The 13,197-nt window shown below is 37.4% G+C and overlaps 3 protein-coding genes across 3 annotated transcripts; 2 read left to right on the top strand and 1 right to left on the bottom strand.

Moving 5' to 3' along the window:
* Positions 1-688: 688 nt before the first annotated feature.
* PKNH_1344500 (diphthamide biosynthesis protein 1, putative) lies at positions 689-2,161 on the top strand (the record flags this gene model as incomplete). The annotated part of the gene is made up of 1 exon (XM_002260823.1): positions 689-2,161. One exon carries the CDS (start codon positions 689-691, stop codon positions 2,159-2,161), a length of 1,473 nt encoding a protein of 490 aa, XP_002260859.1.
* Positions 2,162-4,026: 1,865 nt separating this feature from the next.
* PKNH_1344400 (DnaJ protein, putative) lies at positions 4,027-5,524 on the top strand (the record flags this gene model as incomplete). The annotated part of the gene is made up of 3 exons (XM_002260822.1): positions 4,027-4,819; positions 4,998-5,257; positions 5,432-5,524. The coding sequence occupies 3 exons, from the start codon at positions 4,027-4,029 to the stop codon at positions 5,522-5,524; spliced, it is 1,146 nt and encodes a 381-aa protein (XP_002260858.1).
* A 329-nt stretch (positions 5,525-5,853) lies between these two features.
* PKNH_1344300 (26S proteasome regulatory subunit RPN13, putative) lies at positions 5,854-8,475 on the bottom strand (the record flags this gene model as incomplete). Its single annotated transcript, XM_039113582.1, has 11 exons — positions 5,854-5,912; positions 6,060-6,092; positions 6,281-6,411; positions 6,599-6,680; positions 6,832-6,936; positions 7,075-7,123; positions 7,300-7,349; positions 7,599-7,689; positions 7,831-7,887; positions 8,111-8,203; positions 8,464-8,475. The coding sequence occupies 11 exons, from the start codon at positions 8,473-8,475 to the stop codon at positions 5,854-5,856; spliced, it is 762 nt and encodes a 253-aa protein (XP_038969956.1).
* Positions 8,476-13,197: the final 4,722 nt, after the last annotated feature.

Below are 13,197 nucleotides of genomic sequence, written 5' to 3'. Positions count from 1 at the left end.
CGATGTTATTATGTTAAGGCCAGAGGAGTAAACCCTCACAGGGTGTGCCCAATATCGGAAAAAATAACTTAACTTCAAGGGAGTGATGAAGAAGTTTCCACGTTGCAACTACGCTCGCAAATAGATGCATGCAAGTACATAGTCGGATAAAGCTACAACGGGAAGTTTATCCGTGTGCATGCCCCTGAAGCGGCAAGGCAGGGCGAAATTGCGAAAAAAAATGCAGGTCGTTGTAAGGTCCCTTTTTATACAACGGAAAAAAGGGAGAAGTTTTTTTTTTTCTTTTTCTTTTTTAATATTTTGGTCGGACCGCTAGAGAGAAAAAGAAAAATTACATTTCTTTTTTTTTTTTTCCGTGTTTATTTTTTTCCTTCATCCCCTCCTTGTGGAACTTTTTTCCTTCTAATGCGAATGGTCATATATGTGACCTGACCCACGTAAGAAACATGTGCTGATGCATGGACATTTCTGGTATAACCCCCGGAAGGACGCATCGTCGAAAATTTGTAAAACGCAACAGCGGTATTTTCTCTTTTAGATATGGCAACCTTGCAGGCATCCCGAAATAGTTGTACCATGCGTATATGCATCATATAATAAGTGGAAATTTAATCCCATTTGAGGATTCTGCCTTTTCCGAATATTCTACTCCGCGCGTGTACGCATTATCGCTTCCTACACAAAAAAGATGAATCAAATTAGCGAGAGAAGCAAAACTTTGGAAGAAAACAAGGAGAAAAAGAAAATCCACTGCGCCATCCCGAAATTTATATTGAACAATGAGCTGTTGCAGAAGGCTATCAAAAAGTGCTTCCCAGAAAATTACAATTTCGAAATATATAAATGCATTGACATTATCCTAAGGGAGAAGTTTAAGAACATCGTGCTACAATTACCTGAGGGCTTGTTGATTTGGGGATTGTACATTTCTGAAATTTTATATTTTTTTTGTGACTGTGTAGAAGACGTTATTATCTTGGGGGATGTGACCTATGGTGGATGTTGTATTGATGATTACACAAGTGAGAAGCTGAAGTGTGATTTGATCATTCACTATGGGCATTCCTGTTTGGTTCCCTTGACTGTAACGAAAGTACGATGCATTTACGTCTTTGTGGATATAAAATTAAACTCTTCCCATTTGGTACAGACAATAAAAAAGAATTTCAAAAAGAGGGACATTGTTTTACTTCTTGGCACAATACAATTTTCTTGCCTTGTACACAATGTGCATGATATTTTAAAGAAAGAAAATTACTTTGACCTTTTCTTGCCCATCCCACAAGTTCTTCCCTTAACCAAGGGAGAGGTACTCGGGTGTACATCCCCCAATTTGTATCGCTTTCTCCATGAGCACGTTGTGACGAAAGGGGAACGAGAGGTGGATGTGGAGAAGGAGGTGGAGCCCAGTCAAAATGGCAATTCACTAGGCGGGGAAGCACAAGGGGAGAAATACCCATCTGGGGATATCCCCCCAAAAGATGACAATGACAACCATCACAGCGAACAATTCATCATAAACGAGTGCAAAAGATTTTTACAAAAAAATCAAGTCAAAATTGTCTTCATAGCAGATGGGAGGTTTCATTTGGAAAGCTTGATGATACACAACCCTGATTTCACCTTCTACAGATATAATCCATTTAACAAAGTAATAACAGCGGAAAAATATAACTACTCCCTTTTTCACCAAATACGAAAAAATGAAATAAAAAAAAGCACCAACTGCAAAAGTGTGTGCATTATTTTAAGTACTTTGGGAAGACAGGGAAACGTGAACATTTTACAAAACATTTTAAATCTTGTCAAGCAAAAAAATATATATTTTTTTATCCTTTTATTGTCAGAAATATTTAATGAAAAATTAGCCTTGTTCAAAAATGTCGACGTCTTTATTCAAATAGGTTGTCCAAGGTTGTCCATCGACTGGGGGAATTATAACTCCAAACCTCTCTTAAATAGTTATGAAGCTTATGTTTTCTTGCAAGCAGTTAAATATAGAGACATATACCCCATGGATTACTACGCCAACTTGGGGAACGTGTGGACCAATTACAATGCTGGGATTGGGGATTCGAGTGAGAAAAACCTATCCATGCGGGAGATCATTCGTCGGCGCATTCAGCTACGAAAAAGCAAAATTAGCATTCGATATCAGTAGTGCACAGTGACAGAAAAAAGAGGGGTTAACCAGTGTCTTCCAGACGTATACCTTTTCATTTGTACTAATTTTTTCATGATATTTTTTTGTGTATAATTGTTCCCGTCACGCGTTGTGAAATGCCAACGGATAGTTTTTTTTTTTTTTTTTTCACTCCAAATGAAAAGTTAGCACTCTTTTCATTAACTGTGAGACAGGCTCACAACATGGAGAAACCAACAGCATATGTCAAAGTATACCGCGTAAGAAAGCACACCTGTCAGTGCGCACGCGGTTTGAAATCAATTTGAACAATTTTGAAAAAACCTTTGACGTTTTGGACGAAAAAGGCATCACGGGCGTTCATAAAAACAGTTTTATAGTTTCACCAACATACGTGGCTTATACCCTTTGAAAAGCTTCTTCCCCTTCCATCTTCTACTATGACGTAGTTTTTCCGCTCGGTCAGCTACCACCTCCATTGTCAGAGCATTTCATCTTGTTTTAATTTTAAAACAAAATACAAGTCTGCATTTGGTCTTTTTCTCCACCGGGAAAATTTGATGCGGTGCGCACTGTTACTCAGTTTAGGAGAAATGCAAGCATTCTGGGAACTCTTCCACAATTCTGCGTAATCACACGCATGTATGCATGTGTATTTATAATGCCTGTACGACTTACGTTTCAGGATTAACATTTTATGTTTTAATTGCGCATTGTTCATTTGGCGATTTCTGATTTGAAGAAATCGTGCGGCAGTAATGCTTGGCGCATTTTGCTTATCCGTTAATGTGTTTGTTCCATTTTTATAGATAATTTTGCGATTACATGCGTTACACAAATGTAGCGTTTTTTTTTTTTTTTTTTTTTTTTTTTTCCATTTTGGCTACCTCCACATTTCTTATGGATAAAAATGAACAAAGTGAATATGAGTGAAAGGAAGATCCATCAAAATTGGAGTTAATTAGCATTTGTCAATTTTTAGAGTTGTAACTTTTCCTGCATGATGTACATTTATGTAGCTTAGTTATCTATTGCAGTATTTTCTGCGATATCTTTTTTTTTTTTTTTTTTTTTTTTTTGTTGTATTCACAGAATTGATGTTTTGGCATATGCTCTGAGGGGAGAGTATTGTTATATGAACATACGTGAAAATATTTGTATGGACAGTATGCCCGTACTTTTTGCGCAAACATTTTATGCTGGACGCTTGCGTGGCCACTCGCGCAGGACCAGATTTCCACTGCCCCAATAGGATCTCCATAAGTATTCCTACTAGTGCGATTTCCGCCTAGCTTCTCCTTCTCCAGTGTTCGTTTGGTATGGCACGCACACCATGAGCAGGCGACCGCCTTAACGAACGCCTAATTGCATATTTCGCCTGCACCTCCTTCACAGCCCTCGTGCTTCGTTATTAGTATTTCCGGAGCTCTATTTGTACGTGTAGCAACATACGAACGTGACACGTTTGCCTAAAATAATCTTCCAGGTGGAAGGAGTTTTTAATGAAGAAGACTCTTCCACATTGAGGACTTACAGACGCGTGTAAGGTTATACGTGTGTGTATATACATGTTTGTATAAGCCATTGAGTTATTTGCGCAGGTTTTGCGGAATAGAAAAATACATTGATGTATACTTTTCGCACCAACCGAGTTGTGTGATTCTTGTTGCCCTCTTTTCGCGGCATTCTTAGTTTCCTCAATGGTATATACCCCATTGGGATCCCCCGTGGATGTGCATTTCGACCTAGTTGCTTGATCACCATCCGTTTCCGAAGTGCTGACCCCTGTTGAGCTGTCAAACGGTGCAACCGTATTGTAGTATTGCACGATTTTGGCGTGGCGGTCCTCAACCGAAGAACAAGCGCGACCCGCCCACCTCAAAATGGAGGAGATAATCATCCACATGATCATTATCGCGCCACTGACCAAGTGGCTAATAGGACCGAATAGGTCGTGGAACAAGGGAAAGAGGGAGTATGGAGTGTATATTGCGCTGTTGCTTCTCTTCTGTGTCGGCATATACGAACTGAGAAAAACAAACCAAAATTTGTATGAAGTTCTACAGTTAAACGCGTACGCATCGAAGACAGACATTCAGCAATCATTCAGAAGGTTATCCCGAGTGTACCATCCAGACAAAAACAAAGAAGCGGATTCATTCGAAAGGTTTAATAAAATAAGAGAAGCATACGAAATACTGTCAAATGAAAAGAAAAAGTACATATATGACAGATTTGGAGATTTTGCTGGAAGTGAAATTACCAACTTTTTTTACGTAGAAATAATTATCATAGCCATATTTCAATTTGCCATTTCATTTATCTTTGGCTTTTTGTATACCTATGGAAAAGACAATGAGAAGTATCGAATTTTAATTTGCTTGTATATTGCTCTGAACTTTTGCATAGAGCTGGTGTTCAGATTTAGTCCCGAGAGTACACACTTTCTTTCGTTTCTTCCCATTTTTTGTCACTACACTCCTTTCGAGAGGATCCATTCTCTGAGGGTGCTAGTCCCCCTTGTGATGAATGCCATTCTACTGCTCGATGTTTACTTTATCGATGAAGACACCGATCTATACGTATCTACCTTTTGCGAATATGTCTTTGAGAACAGCCAGAAAACCATAAAGAACATGGACGACGTGGTCATCTTTTGTGCTCGTTTGGTAGATGGTACGGGGAATCATCAAGCGTGCATGTTTCCCCACACGGTGAACAGCCATATGCGCCGAAGGAGACACATGTAAATGTGTTCGTTGGGCAGAATGCGATTATTTCGATGAGTACCTTTCTCTTACCGTTTGCTTTCCCTTCTGTTCATTTATATCTTTATCTTCTCTCTCCCTTGCAGGTAAAGTGAACAAGGCGAACAACTTCTCCTGGAGGGAAAAGGACCCCTACAGCGACCTTGCCAATATTGAAGAACTGGAGGATGAAGAAACATATGACAAGAAATGCGACAAAAGTGATATGTTCTACAAGCTACTATATAACGTAGTCGAAACGAGCACAGAAGACGTTGAGCTGAAAATTCCCAAAAAGTCACTCTGCCGTCGTTTCGACTGGTCTAGGCTGTACACGGAAAGCGTTATGGAGAAAAACACCGAGGAGGTAGGATTAGGCGAACGCGCAAGTTGTGTAAATTCGCACATGGGAGGATGAGAGAGAAAAAAAAAAAATCCTCCCTGGTTTTGCAATGAACCATGCATGTGCGTGTAAAATATTTCCCCTCACTATGGACACTCATCCCCATTTTTACATTTTTCCTTTTTCTCCACTTTACAGAAAGACTTCGAACAGAGCAACGCGTCCAAGGGAATCTTATTTTCATCTCTGTTGTACTTTATTGGTCTGATATCTCATTTGGTATCCAAGTGATATGAAGACGTGTGACCTGTTCGACGTGTGACCTGTTCGACGTGTGACCTGTTCGACCTGTTCGTTTTGACTGTGCACATATGGCATGTCAACGATGCACGAATTTTACTTTTTAATTTTTTTCCCTGTTAACTCCCCCTTTTCGCTATTTCGTTTCTCCCAATTTTGCTGCTATTTAATATGCTTCTTTTTTTTCTTTTGACGTATATTGCCCCTCCCTGAGGATTTCTTCAAATGCCATGTTTTTGTTCTTTATGCACAGTTTTTGGAAAGAGACATCAACTTGCTTTTCCCTATTACTCTCTGTGTGTGCGACCCTGCTACACGCATCAGTTGTTTTCTTCCTTTTTATATTTATTTTCCAACGCTTCAACTAAATACTCCATTGCTGCAATTTTGCAAGGAAGGAAAAAAGAAGGAAAAACTTCATATAAGGGCTACCCCAAGAGCGGGACAGGCACGGAGGATGTCATCGAAGAACGAGATTAAAAAAGGAAAAGTGAGACTCTCCAGGGTTTCTTATGTTTTGCCTTACGGTCGCTGATGTTGCCTTCTGGTGAGGGTAAGTCTGCGGGGGCCAGAATGAGTGAAAAAATGGATTACAATAAAATAAAATAATAAAATGAAAAAAAATGGAAGAAAAAAGTGGGCGCCAAATTGGTAGCGACACGACAAGGGTGCGCCCGCCTTTGGCACATACGAATGTGTGCATATTTAATTGTACATTCATGCGGAGTATGTGCACATGTGACTCACTCAAAGACATCAAGATGAAATTCAGGTGGGACTGTAGGGACATGTCAAGCGACTTCAAGTTGGGATTCAGAGCTCTACTATTTATTAAGTCCATGATGTCGTACTTGTTCTGATACCCAGACGGCATATGCCTAAGTGCATTACGGAAAAAATGTTCACCAGATGAGAATATGTAGGGAAGAGTCACAATTCAACAACAAAGTGACAACGCCAGAAAAGCTCATCCATAGGCTGCATGGTCCCTACAGTAGGGGGTATATGAACCACATAAAAATGCAGCGCATTCGTTTCTTTATCTCTCTCTTGATGACTTATAACATTTTCAGTTCCTCGTAGGCTTCCGGTATTTCAAGCAGCTTAGAGAAATTTTCGCTCACAAAGAAGTCCTTAAAGGAGACCGCTACAAATACAGAGAAAAAAAGAAGGAAGAAGAAGAGAAGTGTCAATTTTCATTTCACACACAAGTATACAAATGGAGACATACTAATTAGATGAAAAAAAAATAAAGAAGCATCTGGAGCATATTTCTTTGCCCCTTTGTGATAGTTCACCGTTCTTCGAGTCCGCGCCCTGCAAATTTCTATTATGCGCAAATAGCAAGTCCGATAACCCAGACGAGTACTCATTTGGGTTATACCTCCTTTTGCTCCCAATATCTGCATTAAAATGAAAGGTAAAGGGGTGCGAAAAAAGGGAGGGGGAATATCAGGGTGCATTGTTAGTTATGTATCTAAGTCTTTCTGTAGGTACACACTTGTAGGTGCCTCCCCTAATTTTTACAGAACATATCTCACCCTTGGACAATTCGTTTGCTATGATGGAGTTGAATTTCTTCACGAACACCTGAACAGTAAAGGTATGATTGGAAAATGAAGTCCATGCGGTAAAAAAGAGGTGCCCTTATGCAGCAAGATAGGGGCACCCAGCCAACTCGCTAACTAGCCAACTATACCAATTAGGTCATAAGGAAAGAAAGAATAATGCATCCTTTTCCCTTAGCAATAAATTCTTTAACTTACTTCGTCCTTCGAATCGTCATAGTCTTGCATCCAATAGAAGGACACCTCTCCTAGAGGGAAGGAAAAGAAAAAAATGGACATAAATTTATATATATATATATATGTGTGTGTGCTATAATAATCCCATAAAAGCGAACCCAGTCGTCTGCAACGCTCAATTTCTCTATATTTTGCGATTTTTTTCTTTTTCCCCTTATCATTCTTTCAACTAAGAAAAGAGAAACAGCTCAAGCATGTGTTTAGAATCTTTCCCCATTTAGAAGGCTAACACATTTGGGTATTTTATAATTTTTTCTTACCTCGCAATTTATTCCTCAGAAGATATACCCGCCCAGTTTTGCACTGCTCAACTCTCTCCAGGGATATGCTTTTGGTTAAAATCAAATTATCCTAAATACAATTGGATGGGAAGACACAGAGGATTAATGTGCTCATATAGGGGGTGATGGAATGTGCTGTGTCATTCAATATGTTCAGGTAAGAAGTGTGTGCATTATTTTGGGGTTATCTACTTTGGCATCGAAAAAATACCTCCACTTTGTTATTTTCCCTGTTGATCCACTGGAAGTTGTACAGATTGTCGCATATCTATTTTCCATTTTTTAACGATAGCAATGGTTTCGCAGTTCATGGGAGGAAAAAAGGAAGAAAAAGGAAAGAGCAAATAATTAAATTGGGCAATTAATACAAGCGCATATTAACAGACAGTAGAGGGGAGGATGAGGGAACATCACTTTTATCACTCCTCCCCGTGATTCATAAATGGAACGACAATATACTGTCGAAAGGCATGGAGCAATTTTTCCTTTACCTTATAGAGGACAAGTTTGCCCTTTCGGTTATCAGGCTTCACTGTCTTGCCATCATAGATACACTTCCCCGCATTTATTTCTAAGTGAATTTTCTACAGGCAAGAAGGGAAAGGAATAATTAAATCATGGTAACACATTTAGTGTTCTTTCCCCCTGTCGTGCACACATGTACAGTTTAACAGAACGGGGGACATGAAGAGGGAAGGAACAAAATTTTAGCAGGCGCAATACGATTATTTTTTTTTTTTATATATGTGCTTATCTTCTTGTGTGAGGAGTACTAAATACAATCGCGTACATATCCGTACGAATACAATAAACTCCCAAGTCCCTGGGGGACAGCCTCCATTACCGCTGAATCCATTTTCGAGTTATTTTTTGTTTATCGGGATGATCGTAAGTCCATATCTGGTCAACCAAGTATTATTCCCGAAGGGGGCAAAAATAAAAATAGGGTATTAACGCTTGCTTGGGTAAAAAACAGGACGAAGGTAATAAAAATAATAATTGTGAAATTCAAAACAATAGTAGGGGAATTGGGAAAAAAATATGAACCTTTACTTTTTAGTGTGCTTATACGTATATACATATTATGTGTACTTGATTAAGCGCGTTTATTTCGTCCCTGTGTCATATTTATGCGAACACAGAGGGAGGCGCTTTTCTTTTGTTTATTTATTTTTTTTTCCCATTGTCAGCGGTGCATAGCCGAAAAAGTGTAAAATAACCCACCTGTTTACATCCAGTAACTGCACAAATTGCGAGCACATATCCCCCCCCGCTCCTTTTACAGTTCCTAAGTGGAACATATCTGAACTATTTGTTGCGCCAAAAGGGAAGGGGGGGGGGGAAAACGAAAGGGCAAGCTGCTTTTCCTTATCAAGAGAATTAGCTATCCTTACGTCGATGCATTTAATGTGTAAATGGTTATGCACAATATACGGCATTATATTAAGGACAAGGAAGTTGGGGGTATGCATGTGGATATATGCGCATGTGCGTGTATGTTCCTTTTTCTACATACTCCTTCATTTTCGTCCCCATGGAATGAAAGGGCTCACATGCGGTATGCTAATAAAACATATAGTAACATATTACCCCAATTGGCAGCCCTTTTTCCTGTGGCAACAAATTCGATAATGTAGCCCCTTTTTTGTTTGGACAATTTCTTCTTTTTTTTTTTGGACAAAATTTTTTTTTTCGTCTAATATTATATTTAAAGTCGAATAAAAAAAATAGAATGAGAAGGGATGAGGCAATTTTCTTCTTCCTTCCATGTGAGGAGGACATTGCAATTTTAGACCTCTTCTCATGTGAAGACATTGCAATTTTCCATTTTAATATGTGAAACTGCACCTAAAGAAGATTGTGTATGGTATAAAAAAGGAGGATTAATCTCCGCCAGAACACACCTTCACAAAAATTCGGCCAACTTATTCCCGAGAACACCTTCGTGAAGACATCTTTCGCGAGGAACCTATTTTGCGAACAGATCGCAAGCACACGCGGATTATATTACGGTTCCGCGGAAAAAAGTGTAGAAGAACGCTAAACATTTTTACAAATGGTCCATAATTGAACTTTAGAATGGAAGAAGAGTAAAGAATTATTAAAATAGAAAAAAATTATTAAAACAAAAATTATGTAACAAAAAAAATTCAATGAACACTTTAGATGTTCAGTAAAAAGGAAGTTGCAAACAAAATAAGAAATAAAGATGGAAGGAAGAATCTTTTTTTCTTTTTCTTCTTTTTTTTTTTCTTTCTCTATAGGATCTCATATTCATTATACATTGAACATAAACAATTTAGTACAGAAAAATAATAAAATAAAAAAAAAAAAAAGATCAAATAAAAGTGTACAAAGTAACTTTTTAAAGAAAAAGGAAAAAAAAAGGAAAAATATAACTTTTCTCCTATACTGTATGAACTGTACGTGATAATTTTCCCTACTTCCTCCAGACAGGAACATTCGATTTAATGTGTTACATCACATATAAATGTATATGCTCATTTAATGTGTTACATTACATTCTGCAATATGTGCTTACACATTGCAATGTTACATGCGGCGACGGTATTATATACTTCCATAACGAATATTTTGTGATTTTGCCTTCTTCCATGTCGTTGTTGTGGTTGTTGTGCTGTTGGTTGTTGTGCTGTTGGTTGTTGTGCTGTTGGTTGTTGTGTTGTGGTTGTGTTGTGGTTGTGTTGTGGTTGTGTTGTTGTTGTTGGTTGTGTTAGTATGTTGGTTATGTTAGTATGTTGGTTATGTTAGTAGGTTGGTTATGTTAGTATGTTGGTTGTGTTAGTAATGTTGGTTGTATTAGTAGGTTGGTTGTGTTAGTAATGTTGGTTGTATTAGTAGGTTGGTTGTGTCAGTATGTTGTGTTGTTTTAGTTGTGTTGTGGTTGTATGTTGGTTGTGTTGGTTGTGTTGGTTGTGTTGGTGGTTGTGTTGTGGTTGTGTTGTTGGTTGTGTTGTGGTTGTATGTTGGTTGTGTTGGTTGTGTTGGTTGTGTTAGTATGTTGGTTATGTTAGTAGGTTGGTTATGTTAGTATGTTGGTTGTGTTGTGTTAGTATGTTGGTTTTGTGTTAGTATGTGTTGGTTGTGTTAGTATGTGTTGGTTATGTTGGTTGTGTTAGTATGTGTTGGTTGTGTTGGTTGTGTTGGTGGTCCACTCCTATGGGTAGATCATCTGTTATTGGTAACCCTGGGCTAGCATCATCTCTCTACCTGGTCCCATCATAAATTGTTCATAGTCTATGTTGTATATAATAGGCTCTTGCTCTCTCCTTCTGCGCAAGGCTCTATTACGTCGACACTAATAGAATGAAAAGGAGGAGATGTATGAACACATGAATATAAATACATATATATAATGTGCTTAATGCTATATTATTCAAAAGTGCAATATACATAGAATGTTCAGCAGTTTTCTTTCTTTCTTTATTTTATTTTTTTTTATTTTTTTTCGGTGTATGAATTAAGAGTATGTATACATATATATATATATATATATATATATGTATGTATGTACGTTTACCTCATAGCACATGTAAAAGAGTAGGCTGCATAGTACTATAAATAAAACAACGGCAAATACAATGGGTGCGTCCTCATCCTCACATTCGCCCTTATTTAACTGAAGATTATTTCTAATGAATTTGCATATTTTTTTCCACAAATCTTTATATGCATTCCAAACAGTGACCGATATGGTCTTCAATTGTTCTGGAAATCCCTCCATGGCATTACTTTCCTCCACTTGCCGCTATAATAGGGTACTGCAGTATGGAAATTGGGAATATTAATAATTGTATAAAATGCACTTTGGCCCTATAATACAGGGATCCTACGTCTACCTTGAATACTTCATATGGAAAATCCTTCCGGTGAAAATATTTGGAGTTGTGCTCAATGAATTAGGTTGCAGTCTACATTTCCCTACTAGTACTATTATATACATTTAACATTCTTTACCATATGAGAGAAATTCTATATGGGTAATTTCCGTATTTACCCAAATGGTCTGGCAAGGGGCTTCACTACTCCATAATTATTATAGGGGCAATATTTACATGTAATGCAAATAATCCGGTAGTTCTTTTTTTTTTTTTTTTTTTTCTTCTTTAAGTATATTTCCTTCCTCTGTAGGTATGAATTCATATATTTCCCATGTATTCCACTTTTATCTTTAGTACTAACAATATTAGAATAGCATATGGGTTCATTGTCATTAATCTTGCACTTAACATTATATAATATCCCACACTGGATAATAAATATTGCTCAAAAATAAGGGTCGGGGGTGGGGGTTGTTATTGCACTGGTATACAAATTGAATAACTATTTATTAAGCCCCACCACCATCACCACTCTACTACTACAAAAAAAGAAAAAAAAAAAAAAAAAAGAACAAAAAGAACAGAGAAAAAACAAAGAAACAAAAAAAAAGAATTCCTCGCAATGTTCTCATTCGCACTTGAAGTCTATACTTGCACAAGGGGGAGTTATTACAGTGTTGACCAATCTTTACATTTTTTTTTTTTTTTTTTTTACTTTTCCTGCTGCATACAGAATGTGGGGGGGGGAAAAGAAAAGAATTTTATTAACCGCATTATGCACGAGGAAAGAGAATGCTCCTTGGGAACAGCGGCGTAATAATTTCAATAAAATAGGGGGCAAAAAAAAAAAAAAAAAATTAAATGAAAAATAATAAGGTCAAAAATTAAAAAGAAAATCAGCAAAAGAAATTTTAAGTAAAAGAATTCTTAAGTAAAAAAAATTTTAAGTAAAAAAAATTTTATGTAGAAAAAATTTTAAGTAGAAAAAATTTTAAGTAGAAGAACAGTTAGGGAAAAATTAAATTCGGAACATCGTGAGAAGTAGCATAATTTAAAGGAATTACAGAATTCTGTTAATGCTTCCTTAATTCTTTGCAGCGAAGTTACATAGTTAAAACCTTTAATGCAATATCAAGTTGTGGGAACAGTAAATTCAAATATTTATTAAAGTATTGGAATTACCACATCAAGGGTGGAGGAAATAGTAAGATCCCTGTGATACTTGTTCTAATATACAGAACGGTATATAGGGGAAAGTGCGAACCTCTCGGTCTGCTCGGACACGGAAGTACGAGTAAGTCATTTTCATTTACCTGTTGCTTCTCTGTGCATGCCTATATTTTGTTATTAATTGGTTTATGCGCATTGTTCTTCCTTCATCATTCCGCTGAAATTCCAAGTGAGCACCTCCTCCCCACCCCACATCAACTGTATTTCCTTCTTTGGTGTTTCCACATGTAGTACATATGCTGTGACCCCATGTCCGTGTGATTTTTCACGCAAACAAAGTGTTTTCCTTATTTACTCATATATTCCTCTTTTTTTTTTTTTTTTTTCCTTTTTGGTCTATTCAGGATTACAGGGATGATGCAGTTATGAAAAAAAATTCAAGAATTCAGAGCATTCATTTTAAAAATCAAAGTATTATTCTTTCAATATGCAAGCACAACAATCTGCCCTTGTAAGGACGCGTTTATTAGGAGCAGTGGGGAATGGTTTAAATATTTGTGCGCACG

The sequence above is a fragment of the Plasmodium knowlesi genome, assembly GCF_000006355.2.
Source record: "Plasmodium knowlesi strain H genome assembly, chromosome: 13".
Lineage (NCBI taxonomy): Eukaryota > Apicomplexa > Aconoidasida > Haemosporida > Plasmodiidae > Plasmodium > Plasmodium knowlesi.
This window is presented reverse-complemented; position numbering and strand designations above follow the sequence as displayed.